Here is a 26,056-nt window from a genome sequence, read left to right on the forward strand (position 1 = left end):
ATTGAATGTTGTAACGCATTTATAATATAAATAAAAAATTATACATATCGGTTAAGCACATTGTGAAACAGCTTGCAGTCAGTGTAGAATCGAAGTGAACCAGAATCCTGTTGTGTGCCTAAAAGGAGCATATATATATAACCCAATCGAGAGTTTAACTTAATTTGGAACTAAATAGAATCGATTGGGTTCAAATCTGATAATCGAGCTGGTCAGGCCTTACGTGACTTTCTTCCATCCAAGCTTTGATTGTGTGAGTTCTTCAGGCAGGAAGTAATTCTTGTTAAAATTGCCACCATTTGTTTCAATCAGTCAGTATGTTTGCTGATGGAACTATGCAGTTCTCTAGCGTATCTAGCGATAGGTGTGTTGGTCGGTTCAACCTAGAACATTCTTAATGCATCTATCACTGTGTAAAATGTATAACTGCATTCGTTTGATAATCTCAATTAAGCCAAGTCTCCAAATAAAGATATTCTGTAAATCGTTTTCCATACGAAAATCTCCAAAAATAGTTTAAATCCTGTTTCTGTATGGCATTTTAAGATCTGACATCACTGAGAGGAATGTTTTTTATTTTAAAAGTTGAACATTATTTTAAATATGTTTGATAACGCTCACCAATGTAAAGTTGCAATGAAAGTTTCTAAAATTCATTACTAAAATATACTTAACAACAATAATCTTTTTACAAAAATCTTTTCTCACTTCGGATGACACAACATTATAAAAAATGTGTTTTATTGCTGCAATCAAAATACAATAAAATTTAGTAGGATCGTTTTATGAAAAAACCAAAACCATAAAACTTGTGAAAAACATTTACACATTACAATTTCGCTCATTTAAGGGGAAAAATTTTAAAATAGCCAATTATCGAAACATTTCCGACCAAGCAATAAATATCGTCGGTTGACAAGTAAAACTCGTTAAGTGCAATTAGCTGCAGTGCCACTTAATGGGTTTTACTTGTCAATAGACGATATCAAGTAAATTAAATTCTTTTTTGTCATACTCAAAATAGACCGTTGCAAGGTTTACTTAGAAAACTTGGCCGAGTTGATAAAATTCAGTACGCATAAAATAATATATTAATTGCGTACTGTGTTTTATCAACTCGGCCAAGTATATAATTTATTATATAATACACTAAAACATTATATATTTGGCTGGTATATAATATATTATAATATATTAATTGTAAGGTAATCCACTTTTTGGGATGATTACCTTATATACGACGATATATCAAAAATTTTACAAATATTTGTAGTATTTTATAAAAAAATTTAAAAAAATACTTTACTGTTTTTAAAAAACATCAAGTGCGATTTTTTTAATTATTCTTTTTAATTTAAAAATCAAACATTTAAAAAAAAAAAGATTTAAAAAAAAAACCCAAGTTGAAAAAAAACCGAAAACGATGCGTAAGAGAAATTCGCAAAAGTTTTAAAAAACCCGCTGATTTTTTTTAGAATTTTTGGAATGCTCGTAACGAACGAAAATGATTATCACACCCTCACCTTGCCTTAATTGCTAAATTTTGCTAAAATTTAAGCTTTCTCGTCACCAAACTCATATTTCGTCACTCAAAGAATGAATGAGGTTTTTTTTTGTTAGCATTAGGCGCTAGTGGTCCGAAATATAATAAGCATAGCCAGCGATTACTCAAATGGTGTTAATTTTCGTGTTTTACATGAAAACTCACCTACCTGTAATTATGTGCAAGTTATTCATACTTCATTAGACGTTTATATTTATCAACATCTGCAGTTTATAAATATGCTGAATTTCTAATAAAGTTTTTTAAAATAGTTAACCAGTAGATATATGTAAGTTTTTTAAAAAAATCTAATATTTATGCATTTGTTTGCAGATGGAGCCGTTGTTTTTACTAAGAAGAAGTTACAGACCGCTAAGAAAGTTATTTTTTACTAAAACATTTTGTCAACGAGCTAATAGTACAAAATCTAAAGAACATAAAGTACTAATAACAGGTAGATAATGTTTATGTTAATGCAATATAATTATAAATAATTATACTTCAAGTATTAAAAAAACTTCATAATTGGATGTATAAGTTGGTGTTGCCTTTTTCTGAGCAAGGTTATATACTTTCTCTGAAAAATCCATAAATATACTTTTTATTTTCTGCATTATCTGTATTATTAGATCAATTTAAAAAAGAGAGAAGGTACTGCTTATTAATTTATACATGATATTTTTAAAGTTATCAACTCTTTAGTCAGTCCATACAATTTTAAATTTTTCATCACTTAAAATTTGTTAAATAGTCATCTGATGAAGACATTTGTGCATTATTTTCTTCAGAAAAAGTTTATATGCTAGTTTTCTAATCAGTTACTTCAATAATAATACAGAAAATAAAGAATTCTTAAACTAATGATGATTAACTCAAACCTCTTTTTAAAAAACAAAATTTTATGCTAGTTTTACAACTGTCTATAAAAAAGACAACATCAAATTTATATATTGTTACTAGCAAGGTCAAACTTCAATTTTTTGATCAAAAATATTTTTAGCAACATTTTTGAAATTTATCTTTAGGTAGCCTTGGCCAACTTGGTGCAGGCATTGCAAAAAAGCTAAGGTTAGTATAAAGTTAGCTGCTCTAACAGGACTATTTACAAAAATCAAAGCCTACTTCATAGGTCAATGACTTTTAAAATTGGTTAAGCTAGTTAAGCATTTTTTAATTTCATTTTGTCATTAATTTTCCAATTCTGCAATGCAACTTTGTCTTTACAAGAATGTGTGTAGTTTCTGGTTGTTTCTGAACAAACCTGTAATATACATTTTGTCACTTCAAAAACAACACTTTTGAGACAATTTAGTGTAATCATAAATGTTTAGATCAAAATACGGCGATACAAATGTTGTGATGTCAGATGTTGTAAAAGCACCGGAAAACGTTATTTTAAGCGGTAAGATTCGTAAAAAAATGTTTTTTTTCTTCAGGAAACTGAATGAAGATCCCTACTTAATATTTTGAATTTTTTAGGTCCTTTTATCTATGCAGACATTTTGGACTACAAGAACCTTCAAGCAATTGTTGTGAACCATCAAATAGATACAATTGTTCATTTAAGTGCACTGCTAAGTGCCATTGGAGAGCAAAACTTGTCTGAAGCTTTAAAAATCAATATATATGGTTTTCATAATATCATTGAAATTTGTCGTAGGTATGGATTAAAGTTATTCTGTCCAAGCACTATTGGAGCATTTGGTAGTGATAGTCCAAGGAATCCTACTCCCAATATAACCATACAGAGACCTAGAACAATCTATGGTGTATCCAAGGTGCATATGGAATTAATGGGAGAGGTCTCTATTTAAGTTCTTGCATTTAATTTAAAGAGTATTAGTTTTGCTTATTCCTGTTATAGACAAATAAAGGTAAAATTGCCATTAGAAAAATTTGATGTATACAATACAATTATCTGCTTTTAGTACTACCATCATCGATTTGGTTTGGACTTTCGTTCTGCAAGATTCCCAGGTGTAATTTCTGCATTCACACAACCAGGAGGGGGTACAACGGGTTAGCGTGTAATTTTTTTTTTTAAATATACTTTTCTTTTTTAATTATAAAGTAAACAATTTTAAAACCAAAACATTTAATATTGAATAGACTATGCTGCACATATATATCACAGTGCTTTGAAAACGGGCACCTTTGAATGCAACTTGCGTCATGATACTCGTTTACCAATGATGTACTTGCCTGATGTCATCAAAGCTGTTGATATGATTTTGGAAGCTCCAGAAGAACAACTTAAAGTGCGCACTTACAATATTAGTATGTTTTTTTAACTTATGACATTCTTCAATGATAATCTAATGAAAGATTAAATTTCGTTTATAATGAAGCATAGGCTAATGTTTATAATACAAAATGGTGTTTTTTAAAAATTTTTTTTTTTCACTTTAATCAGTGTTCTATATAGTAAATAGTTTGTGATCAGTCAAAATATGTAAGTAGTATTGATAGTGTTTTTGTGCACTGAAAGTTGTTTACGTTAAAGAACCTCTAAAGTATTCATCAAAATTTCAGCTGCTATGAGTTTCACACCTGAAGAAATAGCAGAATCAATTCGCTATTTCATACCTTCCTTTACAATCACATATAATATTGACCAAAGTAGACAAAAAATAGGTAATCTATTTTTTTCATCAGAGTTTTCTAAAATTGAGATTTTTTTTAATCTTATTTATTGGGAAATAATTTTCTTGTAGTTTTAATATTTACTTTCTGATTATTTTTTTATAGCTGATGGTTGGCCAGAACAATTGGATGACTCAGATGCTCGGAAAGATTGGCAATGGAAACATGATTTTAATATTTTTGAAATGTCGAGAGACATGCTTTTACTTCTGGCTCCTAAGTATGGGAAAAGCTTAATAGTGTAGTTATTTATTTGGATTTATGGAAAAAATCATTTATTGCATTTACTTTTATAGTCTTTATACCACCTATTTTATATTGCTTTGACAAATTTTTTTTTTTTTTTTTTTTTTTAAATAAATTACAACATTATTTATTTTTAATTATGGGATTAGTAATTCATAAATTTTATGTAACTATTTTCATATTGAGTTTTTCAAAGAAGATCTATATTGAAATTGATCAAAAAGTTATTATATCTTTTCTTTTGTGCACTTTATGACAAAGCCAATATTACATCACCTATGCTCTTTTAGTTAACAAGGAATGGTTCTAAGTTTTTGAACTAGGAAGAGACTAAAAATTGTCAAATAATTTTTTTCTTCTCCAAGATTACATCTATATTTTATGTTTTATGGTTTATTAGAACCTGTTAGCAAGCAACACTTTGATTTGTAGGCCATCAAAGTTAAAATCTTATACAAGTGACGAAAAGAATTCGTAAAATTTCTACTATTTCTTTTTAGACACTTGTGGTACTTATTTAATCAGCTGATTCTGCTTTTGCTAGCTGATAATGAACCTTCTAATTTATACAAAAATGTGTAAGTCCAGACAGATTGACCAGCAGAAATTCATTTAGAAAAACTAGCCTCTCTAATGATTTTAACTTTGAAATTAAAAGCAAACTTTCTGTTTAAAAAAAAAACCTATGAAATCATCATTTAAAGTCAATATCTGGTGATGTAAAAGTTACATGTGATGGTAGTCTTATAAATCAAGCGTTTTTCGATTTTTTTCATACCACTCGAGTGGTATGAAAAAAATTACCAAGAGTGCACTCTTGGTAAGCTTTGGATAATTCAGTATAGAGAATACATCTCTTCTTTGACTTATTTTTTAAAAGATAATAGAAATCTATGGCTCAACACATTCGATATTTATATTGATTAAGAATGAGAAAGTTTAGTTAAATTGTCATACTTAAATGAAATTGAACAAGCTCCTAAGCTAGTAGAAAGGCAATAGTTTCCACTTGCTTAAGCGTTTTCTCAGAAAATGCGTCTCATGCCTTACTAACCCATTCAGGAATAATTGAAAGCTGCAAAGATCCTTGAGTAGATTTTCCTGTTATTATCTTTTCGAGATCGATCAAGAACAACACGCTATCAAATGCTTTTTAAAATATTTATTGAGGCAGCATGACACCAAGATTTACGATGATTGAGAATGAGGATGCTTTTCTTTGTTTTTGAATAAAAATTTCAATTGTTTAATTTTAGTTTTCTAAAAACTTATCTCAAGTCGAACGAAAATCGCTCAGCAACTACATATTTATACTTAAAGTACAGATTAAATAGTAATTATTGAAAACATCTTTATTTAAAAAGGTATAATAGGCCCCTGGGGGTTGCAGTTGCACGATGAATAGGCCTTTTGTAAAGACCGCTGTAATATATCTAAACGAAATCTTGTTCAAAATTATTAAGTTAAAATAATTGCCTCTATATGTAATGGAGTTAAAACCATAGTGGTGTAAGTCACATTTTCGTTAAAATTGCGTATGGTGCTGTGTGAATTTCTAAAATAAATTACTTATTTTGAGGTAAAGTAAACTAAGCCAAAACTCAAAACATCTACAGCTAGAAAGCAGCACTTTCCACGTATAATAATAAAATGTCCGCGAACCCTTCTTTTTCTTTAATTGCATGAAATATGGCTCACACCACAACCGTTTTGATACCATGTTTTCTTATTTATGAAAATTGTGCGTCAAAAATCTTGATGTTTCGCGGGTAAAACAAAGTTTAGGACTTTGCGCAAAATTTGTCAAATTAATTTTTTTAAATTTTGTCAACTCTCTAGCGAAATATTTAAAATCATCTGAGATAACAAGCTGCAAATGTTGCATACGTGGTGGCATCGGTGCTCCTGTCTGTATTCTAGCTACTTCATATCGTTTGATCTAATCATTAAGTCAGCCTTAAGAAGAGTTGGTATGTTTATATAAGTTAATTTATATAAGTTAATTTATGTAAGTTAATTTATGTCAATTAACTTATGTCAATTAACTTATGTAAGTTAATTTATGTACGTTAATTTATGTAAGTTAGCTTTTATAAGTTAATTCGTCGTTACACCCGAATTTCTCGCGCTAAAAGCTTATTTGAAGTTCATAACTCTTATACGCAAAAAGAAAAAACGCTTGCGTATTGTTTTATACCACTGGTATTCATGGTGCATTCCCCTTCTTTTTTATCTTTTCAAATTATTTGTAAGCAGCAAAGTCATCGAGTAATAAGAAATGTAAGTTTTTCTTTTACCGGTAGGAAATATGCGTATTTTTTTCTCACTCACTTTGCAGAATGTGAAAGAAATTTGCAGAATGTGTAAGAAACTTGTTTCACTCTCCTATATCTATGGTATTCATTGTGCATGTATTTTATCAATGCACATTGGTGCTTGTAATCTACATTTTAAGGGTTAGTGAGCAGGTGCAGTAGTGACTTCGAATTCTTATTTATAAAAAGTTGCAAACAAATAATTGGATTTCGTTGGAAACGATAAATATCAGCAGCCTAAGAAATGTCATAAGGCTCCGTGAGGTCATTGAACAGGTCGATTTTAATTTTTTACCTGTTCGGGTATTACTTTTTTCAATGCCGCTACTCGTTCGGTACCTGAAATCGTGACCGTTTGGTTCCCGATAAAAATACAAATAATGATAAGCAATAATTCTAACAGGGAATCAAACAAATCAAATCAAACGGGAACCAAAACATCTACCTTTTCGATATCATGTAATTTATAAAAGTAAGTCACAATTAAGGGTCTGCGTATCGTTTCAATTCCGTATTGTTATCATTCCGATATGATAGCGGAAAAAAAAAAGTGTAATCGGAATGATTACGACAAAAAATCGGTAAAATTTTTTTATTCGGTATTGTAGTTAGTTTAAATCTCGGTATATACCAGAAATCTCGTCAATCCGATGACTTTTTTTTTTCTGCTATCATTTCGGAATGATAACGATACAGAAATGAAACGATACGCAGACCCTTAGTCACAATCAATCGCATAAATCGCAGTTATCATTACGGAAATAAAATCTAGAATAATCCCAACTGTGTACTTAGAGTAGTTTATAAGAGAAATTTTTAAATGACCAGTGCTTTTTGGAGATAAGTTTTTCATTTCTTGAGCATTCAAGAATACAAAAACACGAACTGAATCAACTTGTTCATCAAGTACTGCTGGTGCACAAAACAAGGTTAAATGAAATAGAACAAATTAAGAAGTTTCTTAATTAGTTCCGAAAAATTATTGGTTTCAATCGCGTAAACTACCGCCCGAAATTATTCAAATGGCACTACTTTTTAATGTTATCAATATTTTACCAATAGATGAAGGGAGAAATAAAAAAAAAGAAAATTACTTGAACTAGATCCTCTATTACTATTAGTTAAAGTTACTTGAATAAACTAATTTAATTTATAACTTGCTCTCATCTATGTAACCACTTTTAGCTGCAAAAACCACTTTATATATTTCATAATCTCTTCTGTCACTCACTTTTAAGTTTTTACGTAAAAACTATAAAATAATTCCCAAAAGTAAAAAAAGATTTGTGTAATTACACATATCTTTTTTTACTTTTGGGAATTATTTTTTTGACATTTCTATCGACCACCAAGCTCTGCTTCCATCAATCGCCTCTTCACTGTTGTCACAGATATTGGATCTTCTCGGGAATTATTTGTACTGTTTGTACTTTCTGGTGCAATTAATACTCTATTTTTTTAACTAGTGGTAGCAATTCTTCTGTCTTCATTAGCAGAAGCGATTTGCTGACGTCCCGATAGTTTCCGATTGACGACACTTCCAGTTTCTTCTTTCTTTTTTATAATATTCCATACCGTTGAAGTAGAAATTTTTTTGCAATTTGTCCCATTGAATATAATTTTCTCGCCACAAGGTTAATATTGCCAATCGTGTTTCTACTGGATAATTCGCTTTTTCATATCATTTTTTACTTAAAAATATCTACTTTAATAAAATTAAAGTAATAAAATAATAAGAGAAATAAAATGTGTAACTAAGCTTCGCTCTTCTAAAACCGTATCTTAGCTTTCTTTTGAAACGATGGAATTTCTTGAGTTATCTATCTTTGTTTAAAAGAAGAAATTAAATTTCGGCATTTTTTTTATGGACGGTAGTGCCCAAAATATTGTTTTATGAGGTCCCATATTGTGCGGTTAATTTCTGAGCCAACATTTTTAAAAAACTGTGTTCAGTTTTTTAAATCATTAAAACTGGCAGCTTTTCTCTAAATTTGAACTGAGATTTCCTGATAATACAAAAAACTAGATGATTTATTGTTGAATTTTTTATTTAGATTTTTAGTATAAATGTAGTTCGCTTAGCCTTTCTACGAAATTGTCAGAAAATTAAACTTTGTAAAAAAAATCTTAAAAGGCTTTGACAAGAGCTGTTTTCATGTAGCGGGCAATTAATGCTTAATACAGTTGTGCATAAAACGTTTAAGTTCACATTCTGCGCCAGTGGACCAACTTGGTTAATCCGCTCAGATTTAAAATCACGCTTTAGCTCACTATTAGGATTTTAAAAATATATACTTTCACAGTTGGATTTTTAGTCGTTTAAAAAATAAATTCTTACATTTTAATCCGAGCATTGGTTATGGTTTTTAGAGAAATGATAATGCAGCAAAGAATGCATGGGAAATGCGATTGAAAATCAATATTTACAATAGAATTTTGATTAAAATGAATTAGAAAATTAATCCTTTATATTAGAAATTTTTTCATAATAAATAAATCCATTAAAAATTCTATTTTCGTTCCTGTCCTAAACTTCTGACATTAATTCTCCTAAAAGGAAAAAAAAGGTTTAACTGAGAATATTTTAAGATATGAATTAAAAAACTTTCTAAAAAAAAATATTAAAAATTGATCCAAAAAAAAAAAAGAAAGGGAGATATATATAGTTACCGTTTCTAGCTGAATAGCAGAATCGACAATGTAATCTCGAGTCAACAACGCGAACACGAACAATGTGCTTGTCGTTTAAATATGCTCGACAAACAACACAAAAAAAACATTTTATATGCCAGTTAAAATCGTGCCCTTCGATGCTTATTAAACGCTCATCGTTTATAGTCCTTGAGCAAGATGTGCATCTAAATCGAAATTTATTTCCGGTCTGTTTTGGTCCAGCTTGAAATGTCGAAGATTCAAGAAAAGCCTCATGATCAGAGTAGTATCCTCGATTGTGGACTGAGTTATCACGCCGATAATCATTGAAAACCTCATCGTCATCAGAAAAGCAGCTCATGGTTCTTGATCTTCTGATATTTCTGACTAAGTTTGATCGCTCGTATACCGGCTTATTATCCGAAGAAAAGTGCACAGAAGATCTTTGTTTTAAATTACGCACATTTACATGACTCGAAGAAAGGATGGAAGAATGATAAGGTTGGATAAGGTTTTTTTTTTCATCATCCCGAAAAAGATTTTCTTTTGATGTCTCTAAAACGTGAACTTGTTGAGCCCGGAAATGCATAAGACGATTAGCCTCTCTCTCAATTCTAGCTTCTTCCAATTCCCTTTCACTTTCTGAAACTGGACAAGCATTTATTCTTGCGTAAGTACTAATCGGTCGTGGTCTGACTGGCGGTAAAGTATGTTTGTTAAATTTATTAATTTGTTTATCGTGTGATTCTCGCCACTTTTTCAATTCTTGTTGTTTTTGCCAAAAGTTCTCCTCCTCTCTCAAAAGCTCAACAATATCTGGAGAAACTCCTAATCTTTCATGTATATTGTCTTGTGCACTGTTCTTCCTTAACCATTCTTTAAAGTTTTCGTCGCGGTTATTTAAAATGTCTTTTCTAGCAGGAGGTGCGGATGTTACCCCTTCTTTTGAACGTAAATAAACTCGGTGCCTACCATCGGCTGTATCCCAGGTATATTCAGGTTCTTTAATATGAATGGAATTGTTTCTTTTTAATGGGGCATCATTCGGAGGATTTAAGTACTTCGGCGGTTTTAACTTTGATTTGGCTGCTACTAAATTGACAGCGTTTATCGTACTATCTTCCTGTGGTTCTGAATCAAGTTTATTGTATTTTCGATCATTAGATGGCAGCGATTCACTATGGTTTTTTTCATTGCTAATTATTTCATATATTTGTTCTTTATTTTCTGTTTTGGTTTCGACCACCTCCAAATTTTTTTCGTGCTTCGGAGATTTTCTCTTATTTGATTTATCGTGTTTATCGTGTTTGTGATTTCGAGATTTTCGAGTTTCAGAACGCGAAATTCTGTCAGGGCTCTTCGGACTTGCGATAGATTCGTAATGATTTCCACCATTTTGAACATTATCATCTTCCAGTTTATTTTTTGTATTTTTATCGCTACTACTTTTATGCTTCTTCTTTTTTTCTTCTTTTCGGTGTTTCTTTTCATGACTTCCTTCTTTTAGAAGTGCTGGCATTTTCCCGGATATATACTCATCAGTGGATGAATTCTCCTCGCTTGTATATTCTGATACGCTGCTAAGTATTTCTGGTCTGGTTATGGTTTTAAAAAAATTTTCTAAATCTTCTTTTGGTAACAAATTCTCATTCTTTTTAATGCTATAAGTATTTCCTACCGTCAACAAATCATTTACTACGTTTTTTAATTCAGTAGTTAATTGAACATAACTTAGTGCTTCTTTCACGCTTGCTTGAATCCAATTGATTTCTGAGAAGAAAAAAACAATAGCTGAGGTGAATACAATATCTAAACATCTCATTAGGATTGTAATTAAACTATTAGAGCAATGCGTCATTGTGTTTTGGAAAGAACATAAAATTGTTAAAAAATCTGAATTTAATTTTTGTGTAAAGACAATGTTACAATATTACAAGCAAATGAGGCAAAAGAACTGCTATTGCCTCACTTTTTTAATAGCTAAACCGTCAACATTCTGAGTAAAAGAGTTGAGATGTTCAGCAATCTTTTTGAAAAGCAGTAAAGCAGTCTAGCTTTTTTAAAAACTTTTTAAAGTTAATCCACCCCTAGCAAGCGGACTATGGAAAACAATAAAAATAGACTATGGTAAGAATAAGCGCCATTTATACTCGCACATATCATATATTAAGTTTTTTCTTTGTTATGTGAAATAATGCAATATTGCTAATGATCTCTTAAAAAAGTTCTAAAAATCCGACATAATTCAAAAGTAAATTAACAAATTCAAATAATTAGTTTTGTTGCAAAAAATATAGCTTCTCTAAAGAAAACTGATTTATTTAAAGATGCTAGCAATAGAATGGTTGTTTCGTGAGAGCTTTCTTTCGAATTTATGCTTTAATTGTAATATTAGTTACATCCTTGGTCAACCTCAACTGTCTCTTTTTTGTTAATGTTACCGTAAGATAACACCAAGTATGTAAGCACAACAAAAAATCAAAAAATCAAAAAAAAAAAAAAAAAAAAAAAAAACTAGCATTACATAAGCGGGGCGGAGGGAGGAAAGAGAAGACAAAAAAAATATAATTTAGACTTGGCCGGGAGGTTATGTTACGATTGGTTGTATCTAATTAGTAAAATAATTGATCATTTAGTCCTGATATTTTTTACATTGAATTCTTAAAAAGTTTCTTAGTGAAAATTAATATAATAAGACATTTACCTTCTATCCACGCAACTCTGTAGTCATATAATGCTTGAATAGTTTCATTAAATCAAGACTTAGTAAAATTTAAAAAAATGGAAATAAAGCGAGTTAATAGAAATAAGGCTAGCTACCAGTTATACCAAGTGAGGCCAGCTGGCTTGAATTTAAGCTAGCAGTGGCTTGAATTTAAGTTAGTAGTGGTGAGCGTTAAATTTTAAAATAAATCTAAAACTTTTTACATTTAGTAAAATGGTCTACCGGTAAAACTGAATAATTTTTTATGCCTAAAGGCACCAATTGCAACCAGAAAATGACTAACTTTTAATGCCTAAAGGCATCAGCTCCAACCAAAAAATAAAGATGAATAGAAAAATTGAAATTTGAATTGTAATGAATTCCAACGTCATATATCACCCTTTTCTTTTTTATTACGTTTATGTTTATTGGCATTCAGACTCATTAAGGCTCATATCCTACATGTGCATCTTGCACGAAGTGTAAAAATTCAAATGGCTTTAACTGCAGATCTCCTTTCAAAGAAAACTTTGAAAATTTATAGTCATGAAAAAGTTATTTTTATAGATGTTAAAAAAAAACAATCGAGAACAAAAATAAAATAAAAATGACGAACTTCCTTATTCAACTAAAATTTCCCTGAGGTTTTCGCGAACCTTGTTTTAACAAAAACTTTCTCATACAAAAATAAAACAAATCGACGGTAAAAAAATTATTATTTTAGTTTAAAAAGTACCACAAGGCAATTTGTGGCATTTACGGAGGTTTAAACTTGAAGCGTTTTATTTTTAATAAGGAAATTTATTACAAGTGCAGGGAATATTTTGGACATTCGGTTTAAACACCGCATCCAAAAAAAAATTACCGCATCAAAAAGAGTTTAATTTTTTTTGGCATTAAAAGTTTTAACCGTCAAAAAGAGTTAAAATCAAAACTGGAAAAAGCCTTCTAAATTGGAAATTTATTTTTTAAACGTATGAATATTAAATGTTTAATGTTAAGTAAATAAAATGTAAGAATAAAAATAAATAAATGATAAATAAAAAGGCTCTTTAAATAACCCTTATCAAACCATGTTTTAAAAAATTTAGGGCCAACCTCCAAAACATATTCCAATTAGGTATAGGCAATATAATACGGTCTTAGTTTTGATTTTTTCTTTAATTGTGATTTATATTAGTTTTAATTTAGTTTTTTTTCAATTTTAACACGAAATTTAAGCTTAGTTTCAAACATCTAATTAAAAAAGCAATAAAGTTTTACAATATTACATTTACTTCTTTATTTTATTTACAAGTAAATATTTATGAAATATTTTGATTATTAACTTTTTTTCCAAAACTATATTTACTTTTTAAATTTATTGGAAGATTTTTTTCAGTTTAAAAACATTCAAATACATGTAAATATTTATGTAATCGTATAAATTATTGATTTTTAAAAGAAAGAAATTCTTTATATTTGTAGCTATTCTGAAATTTTAGACTTATTATTTTAACTTTAAAACTAAAAAATTATCAAAATCGATTAAGTGGTTCCTCAAAATATTTGAAAAATCTCATGGGTCATTATCATTCCGGACAGTCTTTATAGTATGACACGCATAAATTAAACGTGAGTATGGGATACGTTTACGTGATACTAACGAACTTATATGATTTTTGTTTTGATGTTTTACATGTTAAAAAAATGGATTATTTAAAGAATAAATGGTTTTTGTGTAAAAATAAAAACAAAAAACAAAGAATTAACTTATTACCATGATGATGTATTTTCTAGATAGTGACATACTAAGAGAATTCGTAAGAGTGATACTGGTCAAAATGAGACAGTGGGGCAGAATCCGTTTAAAGTTGGTGCCCAAAGGATAAACGGTTAGGATTGTCATCAAAAACAAGCGGAAAGATAACAACAACAGCCCTGATAGCCACAGCAGACATCTTAGATAAATGTATAGACCATATATATATGGTCTATACATTTATTTAAGATGTCTGCTGTTTATAAAACAGGTAGTAAGAAAGTAAGAAAGCCAGAGGGTGAATAGAAGCATCAAGGTGTTAATAGGTGTCTATGTCATTTCCTATTCATAACTTTTTTATTTAGACTTAAGATTCAATAAATTTATTTATGCAAAACTAACACTAACAGCACATTTCATCATTGAGTGTGAATTTAAACTTTGTTACGTGTAATTATTAAGTATTAAAAACGACGCCGTGCACTCATTCATTTCTAGCTTCGTAAGAATAATCTGTAGTATACCTATGAAATACTTTTACAGCAACTTTCAGTTTGATACAATTTTGATTGTCAAAGTAAATTAAGGATAATGAAATGATCTTTATAAGTCTTAATGATTTTTACATTTGCATAAAGACATTTTTTATTTAAAGAATACATGCATTGGTTTCAATTCTAGTTAGCAAAACTAGAACTAGAAATTCTTCAGTTATATAAATTCATTATTTAAAAAACTTCAACTACTTTTTTAAAATGATCTTCTGTCGCTTTGCTTTATTTAGCACTTTCTTTTGAAGTAATTAAATTGTAAATTTCATATGTAAATCATTTTAAAATTATCTCCGTATGTTGAATACTGAGTTTCTAAAATCAGAATTAAGACAATTTTTTCAAAAGTTTTAATTACATGGTAATTAAAAGTTTAAAACTGGTTTTGGTAAATAAAAGCGCGGCTATCACTTCACTTTTTAAACCGAAACTTTTTTTAAACAACGCCGCAATCGTGATTTACGCAAACCCACTGATGCTAAGAAAGATTCAGTGTCCATAGATTCCCTTATAATGTTTCTGAAAAGTCATTTCTGAATAACGTTTATAAACCGAATTTGAAATCGCTTCTTACGTCAATTTCTGCCCACAATATTAATAGGTAATGTATTACAAAGAATAGAAAAGATTTTCTAACGAAATTAAAGAAAAATTCTTTACTTACGAAATCTATAACGAAGAGAAAAAATTTTCTCTGCTCAGTTTTTATAGCTGTTAATCTTTTGAAAATTTGTCGAAAGTTTTGTAGCAAAACAAATCTCTCCACCTTTGTGCGATAAGAAATGTTTACATAGTTCGAGAATGTTAAATAAAGAGAAAATTATATGTGCAAACTTTGAAATTACCGCGCAGAGAATACCTAGCAAGCATTGCTTGATTTTAGGAGCATTCGTTAATTTTTTTGCGTTTCAAGAGTTTTGAGAACTCGTTTAAGATTAATCAACAGAAACTGTTAAAGCTAAAATTCATAATTTTATGGTGCTGCAAAAGCTGAAATATATATATATATATATATATACCTGCATGTTGATAGAATGTTTTCTGATGCGGTGAATTCTTTGATGGAAAATATTCTTTCTTTAGTTCGTTTTTCACTTCGAGTTTATTTTGTACATGGTTATTTTCTCTTTTCTCGTTTGTAAATTCTTGCAAAAATCTGTTTAAAATATTTATTTCTTCCTCTGAAGGTTTGGATATCGGCTTAACAAAGTCGCTCATGTTTTGTTTTTCAAATGAATTTAACGGTTTATCGGTTTTCGAAATTCGCTCAAAACCTGTCTTTTCTTTTGTTATACTTTTTTTATTGGCTTTTCGGTTTATCGAAAACGTCGCTTTGCTTTTTTTTTGTGAGAATTGCAGAAAGGGTGATCCACAAGTTCCGCTTGAAGTAGCATAACCATCATCCGAAACTGTATTGGGTGATTCTGGTGCTGAAAGAATTCGATTAATATCCCTTTCAGAGTTTTTTAATTTTAGCAATTCTTATAAAATAATGGTTTTTCCACATTTCAAAAAAATCATCAGCAGGAAAATAGGATCATTATAAATGTTATAATGGCGGATTAATAGTGTCGTTATGGCGGGCTAATTACGCTTGGAGTGAAACTTTTCGTTATACAGTTGCAAATTATTGAAAATATATGGCACAGGTTTACATATATTAATGCGCAAATTTTGAAAATGAGGACGAAAAACCAATGATATATTATATATACTAGATGTCTAACTTGCGGGATTTTAAAGTGAACGAAAAGTGAAGCCGCTTTTTTTCTTTAAAAATTAAATCCACCATTTGTAATAAGGGCAAATGCTATATCCGACGTGCGAAATAAAAGTTAAAAATGCATATTTTTGCCCGAATTAGAAATGGCTTCCACGGCTTCACTTTTCGGATCGAAGTTAGACATCTAGTTTATATAATACATCATTGCGAAAAACAAACTCAATCTAATTTTTACACTAAATTTTTCACCCGTTTCACTTTTTTTAAGAAATAAAAAAAATGTAGGAGACTACCTGTTGGAGATGAATATGGGCTTCGAGTTTGTCCATGACTGCGTTTGTTTCTGGTGTTCTTGTTCTTCAGCCTTTGAAGTTTATTGAGAACCTCAATTTTTTCTTTAGGTTTAATGTAAGATCGAAAAGTAATTGGCTGGGGTGTTTCTGTTTCGTCACAATTTACAGGCGAGTTTTTAACAGTGTCTTGATCACTTGGTGAGCATTCAGAACACTAAAAAAATTTATTAGTAAAATTCGGGTTTTTTCACTTACACATGCGTTAAGAGTTATGTTTCCCAACCTTTTTGTGTGGTGCCCACCAAGCCTTTCTAAAACTCATATGCTCACTTTGGAACAAAAAAAATAATTTTTTAATATTCAAAAGTTGAATTGTTAACTGAAGAAATTTTAAAGTCCATTTTTGAAATGTTTCATTAATAAGCAAACTAGCCCCCTGTGGGGTTCGCACAATTTAATGTTTAAATAATGTTCATACAATAATAGATATTATATGATTATGTATAACAGGAGCGGATCCGGGGTGTAGCAAGTGAAGCGATGTATAATATTATTTATTAGAATGTCAAAACTATTGGGAGATGTAAATGTTTCTTTTAAACGGTCAATTATTACTTTTTAATGAAAATTGTTATAAAAATACTCCTAACCAGGTTTTTTTTATCAACTTTTTTTAATAAAGCAGATTTTTAAAAAACCGTCTTAAAAGATAACTAACCATGGTTACATTGGCTAAATCTTCGATGAGAAACAACTGTCGAAAAACATCTAAATTAACTTCCTTCACTTGAACCTTTCTTTTTGACTTTATTATCAGTTGGTAGAAAGTTTTTAAGACCTGAAAATTTATAATACAATTCATTTATCGTTTTCAATTTAAACATTAAAAAAAACATTAACATCACGGCTATATTTTCTGAGTTAACAGTGCTCAGTTATGAAAAATGGAAGCATACTTTTCTTATGCTGTACATCCAAAGCTCATCCTGGAAACTGAAAACACAGACTAAAATAAATTTCAACCAACATGATTGTCATCATGATAATCATTTTGATCACCCTTATTATGATGATTGTTATTTTGATCATTACAATGATCATCATAATCATCATCGTGATCATAACTATAATCATAATCATGATCATAATCATGATTATAATCATAATAATTGATAATGATTATATAATCATAATAATTGATAATCATAATAATTGATAATGATTATCATGATGATTGCCATAACCGTTATCGTTGTCATCATAATGATCATGAAAATGATCACTATGATCATACTTATGATCATCATGATTGTTATCATGATTATCATAATAATTATTATGACCATCATGATCATTATCATGACCATCATGATAATTATCATGACCATCATGATCATCATGATTATCATTATCATGATTATCATCATTATCGTCATCATTATCATCATCATTATCATCATCATTATCATCATCATTATCATCATCATTATCATCATCATTATCATCATTATCATCATCATTATCATTATCATCATAATTATCATAATCATAATCACTATCAAAATCTTCATCTTATCATCAGTACTATTATTATCATCAACACCATCATCACCCCGAAAATTGTTTTTATATAAGCAACGCGAATTTTATCAATATTAAGAGAAAAATAAACGTCTCAGCGTCTTATTTTTAAGAAGATCATTATTTAAGAAGATCGTAATCTTCTTAAATTATGATCTTCTTAAAGATAGCCAAGATAATAAATTGATAAGATAATTAAAAATTCTAGGACAAGTTTTAATTTATAGACAAATTCATCGCTAAAAAAAAAATGATCTGAAGTAATGGAGGCATTAACAGCAATGGAGACATTAAATGTAATGGAGACATTAAATGTAATGGAGACATTTGTAAAATAATGGGAAGTAATGGAGACAACTATGGTGACATTTGTAAAGTGTAGGAGACATTAAAAGTAATTAAGCCATTGAAATTAATGTTGGACAGTTTAATGTGGTATACAGAAGATATAATACACGATTATCATGTCTTAATAACTTACTAACACTCGGGGTGATCAATTACGTATCTCCAATCCTCGACTGTGAAAAGATCGCTTTCTTTGATTCCCAATTTCTTGCATTCTCTTAGAAAGTTAAAAACCAACTCCTAAAAGTGTCAACGACGAAACAATTTTCATAATTGTAATGCGGATGGAGAAAGATGCAATTAGTAACTAAACAGTTTACCCTGCGATTCCACGCAAATTTCGATATTTTGCGATTTATCTTCTTTTTATATGAGCTGTCATCGATTTTTGATAATAATCTGAACAAAAGAGAAAAAGATACGGAGGAAAAATAACTATTTTAAACATTTTTTAAAATTAAAAGAACTAAAATGTTGGGCAGGTTTAAAAAAAAAAATGCTTAAAGACGAGAAAAACAATTTAAGGTATTTGCTAATCCTTCTTTAAAATCGCTCTTTACAAAATACAACACCGCACTTGTAAAGTATTAAACCGTCGTCCAAATTGTTCAACACATTGGTTTCCTCCGACGTTGTTTTAGTTGTTAACTATAAATAACAGTTTAAACCGTTAATTTCATTGTTAAAACCACATTTTAAACAGAATTTTTTCAACACACATATAAATCAACATTTTAAAAAAAAACATGCATTGTAAGTTAATGCGCATAACATAAATATATCACACGCATTGATATTTTAGGATAATAAAATTATGTCGTAAAACATAATAAAAATGTAGGTATAAGAAATTCTATTGCTAAAATGGTTTTTTGTTTTAATTTGTTGAAGTAATGCTTGTTTAACACAATAAAAGGTAAAGGCTTCAAAATGCTTATGCAAACACTTTCGAGATTTTATGAATTACTTTGTTAGTTTTGCTTTAAATTCGCTGAAATCGAGTAAATCATAAAAAGTTAAGTTTTTCCAATGCAAATAAAAAATCTTAAATAATTCTTAAAGCAATAAAGAAAAAATTATGTAGACAAAAGTAACGAAATAATATTAAATGGCAAAAATAAATGAAGGGGTGTAGAAAACATGGAGTTTAGTTTTCTTTTAACTTCTATGGGTAATGTTTTCATTAGGGCATGTTTTCAAGCGCGTGTTTTTTACAAATCTTTTAAAATATTTGTAGCAATAGAATTGTGCCAAAGTTTAATTCCTTAATGCTCATATCCAATATAATCCACATTCTCGTGATATCTATGTAATATATTTGATTATTATTGAATAAACAGATTCGCATGCAAATGACTTTGAAATAAAAATGTTAAATCTAACGTGGTTGAGACAAAACAGAAAAAGGAAACTACACTTAAGGTGGGAGAAACCATGCATAATAGGATTAGAGTTTAGAATTCCTAAGTTTAATGGTTTCCCATACAGAATTGATTTGCAAGAGGATGATTACATACCTTGCCTTTATTTGAAACAAAATTCTATAACGAAGATTTCAGAAAGCTATTAAAATATTCTTTGTGATTAATTGAGAAAAAATAACGCAGTAATGTCAGATGAACAACGCATGAACATATTGCTGGTCTCAGATCAATCCTTTTGTCTCGGGTATCTTATTCAGCCGTATTTCAACCTCAGAGCAGGACATTCAAAATCTTTACTGGAGGAATTCCAAAAAACAGGAGTCCCACTACAAATGACTAAGGGAAAAGTTCGCTTACAACTTTATATTGCACCGACTAAATCTCAGAGCACGCGGCTCCCAATGGATGAAGAGAGAACCAGAGAATACAAAAACATATCCGGTGAAATAGACATTGTATTTTTTTGCTTTTACCTAAACAATTCGAGGACTTTAAACAACATTCGAGGAAAGTATTTAGATGAAATTAAACAATGGTTTCCGAAGGCGCAACGTTACTTGATTGGTTTAAAAATTGAAGAAGTTGTAGATAATAAAAGACAATACCTTAGAGAAACAATCTCAATACAAGATAGGTTCTTAAAAAAAGAAATGGATGTTACCAAAAAGGACATAAAATCATTGAAAAAGTGCATCAAGGCTAAAGCTTATTACCCTTGCAATATTTTAAGAAAAAATGACGAAAATTTAAATTTCTCAGAATACGTTACGGAAAACGAAAGAGAACTTGTTATGTTGTTCGAAACGCCTGTAAAACTATTTTACCGGAAAACGTCAAAAAAATGCATTTTACAGTAAACTCTTCCTCGGCAACCTGGCGTTTACACAAATAAAGATGTCAGTTGTCAATTCTTACACTACTATCCGATGTTAAGTTCTTAGTTACTTTAAAAGTAACTTCAAAACAAAGAGCGAAGTATTTTTCCAATTTTTATTTGATTTTATGGAAGTATTTTTTTAATCTTTTTTTATAAATATTTCATTATTTTATATATATTTCATTACATATTATGTTTTTTTAAAAAAAATCTAAAATTCTCTAGTATAAAAAAATCAAAATCATTTGTGAATACTCTTATTATCAGAGTTGATTATTTACTTTATTTACATTTAAAAAAATGCTTTGATTGGAAATTCAAGTAATATCACAAAAATGCAGCCCTAAAAGTCTCCGACCATTAATTTCGTCAATGAAATAAAACCCTTTTGTCTATACAACTCGATTAACCAAACAATCAACTTATATCTGCAAAACGTTATGCATACATTTAAAACGATTTAAATATTTTGATTTTAAAAAATTTTCACAAAAAACACACTTTTAAAATAAGCTTTTGAGATGTCTAGCAATAAGTTTTGATCTTTAAAGGACTAACCTGTATCCATTTTCTTAGCTCTTCCAAAGAATCAAGGATTAATCCATACTCGTTTAATGACCTTTCTTCGTATTCGTAATGACTCTTGTTTTGAGTTTCAGATCTATAACGATTTGATTGCATTTGAAGATATATGTCTTCAGAAGAGACATACATATCGGACATGCTTTTGTTTTTGTTAACTGCGTAATTAGGTTCGTATCCAAAAGAAAACCTGGTGTCATTTGAAATGTCAATGTTAGAGGCAGAGGCAATATAAGTTAATTCGTCTTCAAAATCAAAACTGTTGTCTTTCGGTGAGCTGGGTTTACTCCATTTTAACATTTTCCGATTTTTTTTTGGACGTGTATTTTACATAACATAGGAAAAGTTTGTTTACAATAAAATAAACAACAAGCTCAAACCGTTTTTGTTAAAATATCCTCTCAATTCCAGCAACGCTAAACAACGCATCTTTTTTTTTTTTTCGTTGACTCTGTAATCTCGTTATTTAAAATAAAAATTTATTTAACTCGTCGGTTCGCAAGACCTTCATTCCATACAATTCTATTAAGTCTGTTTGAATGCAAATATCTTTTCAGCTCATTTATCCTGATAGATTACCGATAAGAAAAAATAGTTGAAATAAAATCTTTTTAATAATTAATGTTGTGTGAAATACATTAACAAACAAACAATTAAAGAAACAAAGACGTTGGTTTTCGTTACGCAAACGTATGTACATGCGATTTTTTCATATTTCCGACGACAAAATTTGCCTTATAGCTGCATGTGTTTCTACATTGAGATTCTTGATGGTTTTAAATCATGGCCTACTTTACAACGGTCTAAAAAAGACACTCAACCTTGAGTGAAAAAGACACTCAACCCTGGGTGAAGCTGTTAAATGAGGAGGAAGATATAAAGGAGCAAAACAGTTGCGGAACAAGATCTTTTACATGCACATCCTCAAAAACTCACACTCAAACACGGGGGGGGGGGGGGGGGGGCGCTCTATTCAGTTTTTTTTAGTAAATGTGGCTACATATTATTTACTAAAGCTTTAAAAATTAGCTTCGGACTGAAAATACCTTTATGTGATTTCTCTGATTTCTAATTTCTTTAATTTCTCTTATTTATAAAGAGAAATGTAACAATATTAATGGGTTTCAAAATTAACAAGTTTTTAAGTGAAATCATTCTGTTGAAAAAGTGTTCATCTTGATCTCTTTTTTTTAATTCAATTTTGGTTTTTATAAAAATTTCTTCATTTTTAACTAATTTTACAACTGAAAAGATTGATTGTGCTGTTTTCTTTGTTGGTGTTTGTACGCCCTAAGGAAAAGTTAGCGGAAAGGCCAAAATAGAAATCATATTACATAATTAAGTAGTATCTTTTAAGAGTTGGATTGCATTATGGTAATGTGCCCACCAAAAACATCGTGATACATACTTTTTGTAAAAGTAGTTCGTTGTTCTTAGTATGGTCAGTTGTTCGTCATAGCGAACAATAACGAGCAATTGACTAATACTTTTAGATTCAATTTTGGAAGAATACTTGATTTCCCTGTTATAGTCTCACAAAACGGAAACTCTAGATTGCAAAGCATCTTCTTGGTTCATATTGAAAATTACTCTTTAAAAAATCATCAAAACAATTTTCGTGTAGAAGAAAACTTTTTTACCCTCTAATTCTAATCTCAAAAATTATAATTAATTCAATTATGTTAATTTTGTGACATGGATTTATAAAGGAAATTACTATCCTTTCTGACTTTAGATGTAAATTTGCTTAATTCAAAACACAATATTATGCTTAATTACACTAATTTATATTATGCTCTAGAAATCGGATGAGGGGTAGAGATTGATATAAAAAAGATCTTTCAATGAGAAAAAATTGAGAAAAAAGAGAAAAAACCGTGAGAAAAAAGATTTGAACAAAGGATTTGAAAACAAGTTCACTAAATTTGCTCATTTTCTTGCAGACGAAAAAATAAATCTCTGAGCTTGAATCAAAATTGAAAAGAATAGTTAACAGATATTTGTATGGACTCTTGTAATGGGGCATTGTTCTAAATTAGACAAACTTCCATGCTTTTGTATAGCTTTTTTGTAAAATTTAGAAAGAAAAAAAAAAGCAAAAAAAGGAGAAACATTAGTTTAGTTTTTTTGTAACAGTTTTGAAAAAAAAAGATAAGACAATTTATTGAGTTAATTTAAGTTAATTAAATTGAGTTTAGTAAAGAAGCACTGGACCTCCGCTAAAAGAAACTTAGCCGTGAGTTTAGTAAATCAAGATAAGATATTTAAATAAGTTGATATGAAAACTAGAATTCCATCAGTGGCTATCATCATCTAGGTATAATATGATTGGGTGCTTGAGAGAAAAAAAGTGTGTTGGAGCGCACTGTAATTATGTTTAAGGCAACAAGACTTATTATCTTGTTAACTTTTAACAAACTAGACTTTAATCGAGAGGCGCGTAGTCATGATGAGCTGAGAGCAACCTCTTCCGCATTTAATCAAGGGCGAAGTCCAACACAAAAAATACTTAGAGATATATAAAACAGATTATAAATATCAAGAACTAAAATGTTAAAGCAAAATACACGTGTGCTGAAAATTTATTTCTCTATTTTATGAATTTTGTTGTAAAAAGTTACAAGAGGTTCGAAAGAGCTTCATTTTTGTTTCCATGGAGATGCCTTATATATAAAAAGTTATTTTTTTACTTTTTTAAACATGCAAACAATTTTGATAAGCCGACAATGTTTTCTAAACAACTAGAAAAATTAATCTAATTTTAATGTAACTTAAAAAAATAAACATTACCTGAAGTAAACACATTGAGGAATATGAAAGTCTTATTAGAAAAAATTTTATTAAGAAGCAAGAAAAATGGTTTATTTCAATCTGATATGTTTATCATCATTTTATTTTGTTTCAGGTAAAGTTTGAATGCTTTGTATGAATGATTTTATTATTTTTGTTGGCTTTTAACGAAATAAAATTATTTTTAGGTAGTACTCAACTTCCAAATCTTTGGTGGGACATGGAAACTTATCAAGATAATATGATCCGTCCAAAAGGAAAAAACGATTCATCCGCCCAACTGTTAGATGGCACTGTTGTTGAAACAGATTCCTCTGGTTTGAGACAGGGTCATTTTCTTTATTTTAAGGGCTCAAATACAGGGTTTATTTTTAATAGCTCTTCAGCTCATTGCTTCATGAAAAATAACACTTCATGTGTTGAGGGGTTCACACTTGCGTTTTGGGTCAAATGGAGCAACTGGGGGCAGACATTCATCATAGCATCGCCCTCTCTGCGAATGTTGTTTTTTACTGAAACAATCGTACCTGTGGAAATTGTAAAAGAAAATCAATCTTTGGTCATATTCCACAAGCTGAAACCTCAATCAGATCAATGGCAGTTTTATACCATTGTATTCAACACAACTTGTTTGGAAATCTTTGTCAATGCGGTTGCAGAGGAAATGAGCTGTAAACTAAATAAAAATTTCGTAACTAAATTTGATCAAGACGTTATAGCAGTGGGTTTACAAGATGAAAACGCTACCCTTTTTGCAGAAATGTATATTGATGACTTAATGATGTGGAATAGAGCCTTAAAGAAGAATGAAATAGAAAACATTTTTACATATGGTAAATTATTTACTTATTATCAAAAAGTTAAATAAATACAAAGTGTAAAAAATTTTTTTACTATAAAATTCATCAGTTTACAAAGTATATAAATAAAAAATCTATTTAAACAAATTTTTGAATAATATTTTTGCTCACCAAAGACATCAATGATTGGCTCTAAAATACCAGATGATAAATACCAGGTGATAAAATACCAGGTGATAAGTACCAGGTGATAAATACCCAGCGAATTTATTATGTTAACTTTTCTTAGGATTTGAAGTCGCTAAGGTACGTGGTGGCTGCTCAACAACTCTGCTAAATAAAGATCAGTATCTTCAAGGGCATATCATCCAAGAAAAACAGTTGCAGTCAGTTGAAGAATGTTTGTCTTTTTGTTTAGAAAATGAAATGTGTCAATCTTTTAACTTTGAATACAATGGAGTTGGGAATAGGAAAATTTGCATTTTGAACTCTTTACAAACTCATAATGCACCCCAATTCGATTTTATAAAAAAAGACGGTTATTTATATTACGATGTTGAAAAAATTCTGTGACTTTCAAATTTTTGGTGAAAATTTTTCTAATTTTTATTTACTAAAATCAAGTGCTAGAATTTTGTATTAAAGTAAAGAGTTAGAATTTTGTATTAAAATCAAGTACTAGAATTTTTCAAATTTTAAACATTTGGATAAATATTTGGTTTTTAAGTAATGATATTTATTATAGATAAAATTGATAAACTTGAATGCCGAAAATTGTACTTAATTTTGTGTCTACAAGCCTCTTAAAATAAAAAATTTTTTACAAAAGATTTTTTAAACGTTATATTGCTTAAGTTGGGTAATTCCATATAAATTTGGGCTTTCACACAACCGTAACGGTAACACTAGAACAGTCAAAACAGCCACCATTTCCACCAAACTTTCCATAGTTGTTAATTACATTAAGACAAAAAGAAATTTCAGAATTTTATGCAAAAGCAGTTCTCATCCCTAAGTTTTCTTCAATGCACAGTGAATCATCTTGAATCATATGCTAGGCAGACAAAAGTCAATTCAAGGAACCAATTGGTAGATAATCCCATGATATTTCTGAACACTCCCTAGAGAAAAATTTCAAGTATTAATCAGCGCACGTGTTTTTAAGTGTTGAATCATTAGCTCTTTAGCGACACTTAAAGATAAACTTATTTTTGTTATCAAGCTAGTTGCAATTTTTTCATTG

At 29.5% G+C, this 26,056-nt stretch overlaps 3 protein-coding genes across 7 annotated transcripts; 2 read left to right on the forward strand and 1 right to left on the reverse strand.

Annotated features, from left to right (window-relative positions):
* Positions 1 to 1,460: 1,460 nt before the first annotated feature.
* On the forward strand, positions 1,461 to 4,655 carry LOC145192944 (L-threonine 3-dehydrogenase, mitochondrial-like). 2 transcript variants are annotated; one of them, XM_090080232.1, is made up of 8 exons: positions 1,461 to 1,997; positions 2,569 to 2,611; positions 2,875 to 2,945; positions 3,023 to 3,345; positions 3,472 to 3,562; positions 3,653 to 3,820; positions 4,076 to 4,177; positions 4,292 to 4,655. In XM_090080232.1, the coding sequence occupies exons 1-8, from the start codon at positions 1,877 to 1,879 to the stop codon at positions 4,429 to 4,431; spliced, it is 1,059 nt and encodes a 352-aa protein (XP_089936358.1). In that variant the 5' UTR covers positions 1,461 to 1,876; the 3' UTR covers positions 4,432 to 4,655. The 2 variants fall into 2 exon arrangements, with proteins under 2 accessions (XP_089936358.1, XP_089936359.1); XM_090080233.1 differs by having other exon boundaries at positions 1,625 to 1,997; positions 4,076 to 4,174; positions 4,288 to 4,517.
* A 4,482-nt stretch (positions 4,656 to 9,137) lies between these two features.
* Positions 9,138 to 21,799, reverse strand: LOC145182927 (uncharacterized). 4 transcript variants are annotated; one of them, XM_090078684.1, is made up of 10 exons: positions 21,200 to 21,795; positions 18,918 to 18,988; positions 18,661 to 18,739; positions 18,474 to 18,580; positions 17,368 to 17,404; positions 17,130 to 17,249; positions 16,412 to 16,625; positions 15,415 to 15,825; positions 9,418 to 11,169; positions 9,138 to 9,297 (listed from the first exon to the last, which is right to left on the reverse strand). In XM_090078684.1, exons 1-10 carry the CDS (start codon positions 21,521 to 21,523, stop codon positions 9,275 to 9,277), a joined length of 3,138 nt encoding a protein of 1,045 aa, XP_089934810.1. In that variant the 5' UTR covers positions 21,524 to 21,795; the 3' UTR covers positions 9,138 to 9,274. The 4 variants fall into 4 exon arrangements, with proteins under 4 accessions (XP_089934810.1, XP_089934814.1, XP_089934812.1 ...); XM_090078688.1 differs by lacking the exons at positions 17,130 to 17,249; positions 17,368 to 17,404 and having other exon boundaries at positions 21,200 to 21,799; XM_090078686.1 differs by lacking the exons at positions 17,368 to 17,404; positions 21,200 to 21,795.
* Positions 21,800 to 23,938: 2,139 nt separating this feature from the next.
* LOC149891509 (uncharacterized) lies at positions 23,939 to 25,482 on the forward strand. Its single transcript, XM_090079520.1, has 3 exons — positions 23,939 to 24,128; positions 24,202 to 24,846; positions 25,103 to 25,482. The coding sequence occupies exons 1-3, from the start codon at positions 24,080 to 24,082 to the stop codon at positions 25,384 to 25,386; spliced, it is 978 nt and encodes a 325-aa protein (XP_089935646.1). The 5' UTR covers positions 23,939 to 24,079; the 3' UTR covers positions 25,387 to 25,482.
* Positions 25,483 to 26,056: the final 574 nt, after the last annotated feature.

The sequence above is a fragment of the Hydra viridissima genome, unplaced genomic scaffold (genome assembly GCF_058129835.1).
Source record: "Hydra viridissima isolate aposymbiotic clone 2 unplaced genomic scaffold, HvirCarnegie_v1 scaffold_2, whole genome shotgun sequence".
NCBI classification, from domain to species: domain Eukaryota; kingdom Metazoa; phylum Cnidaria; class Hydrozoa; order Anthoathecata; family Hydridae; genus Hydra; species Hydra viridissima.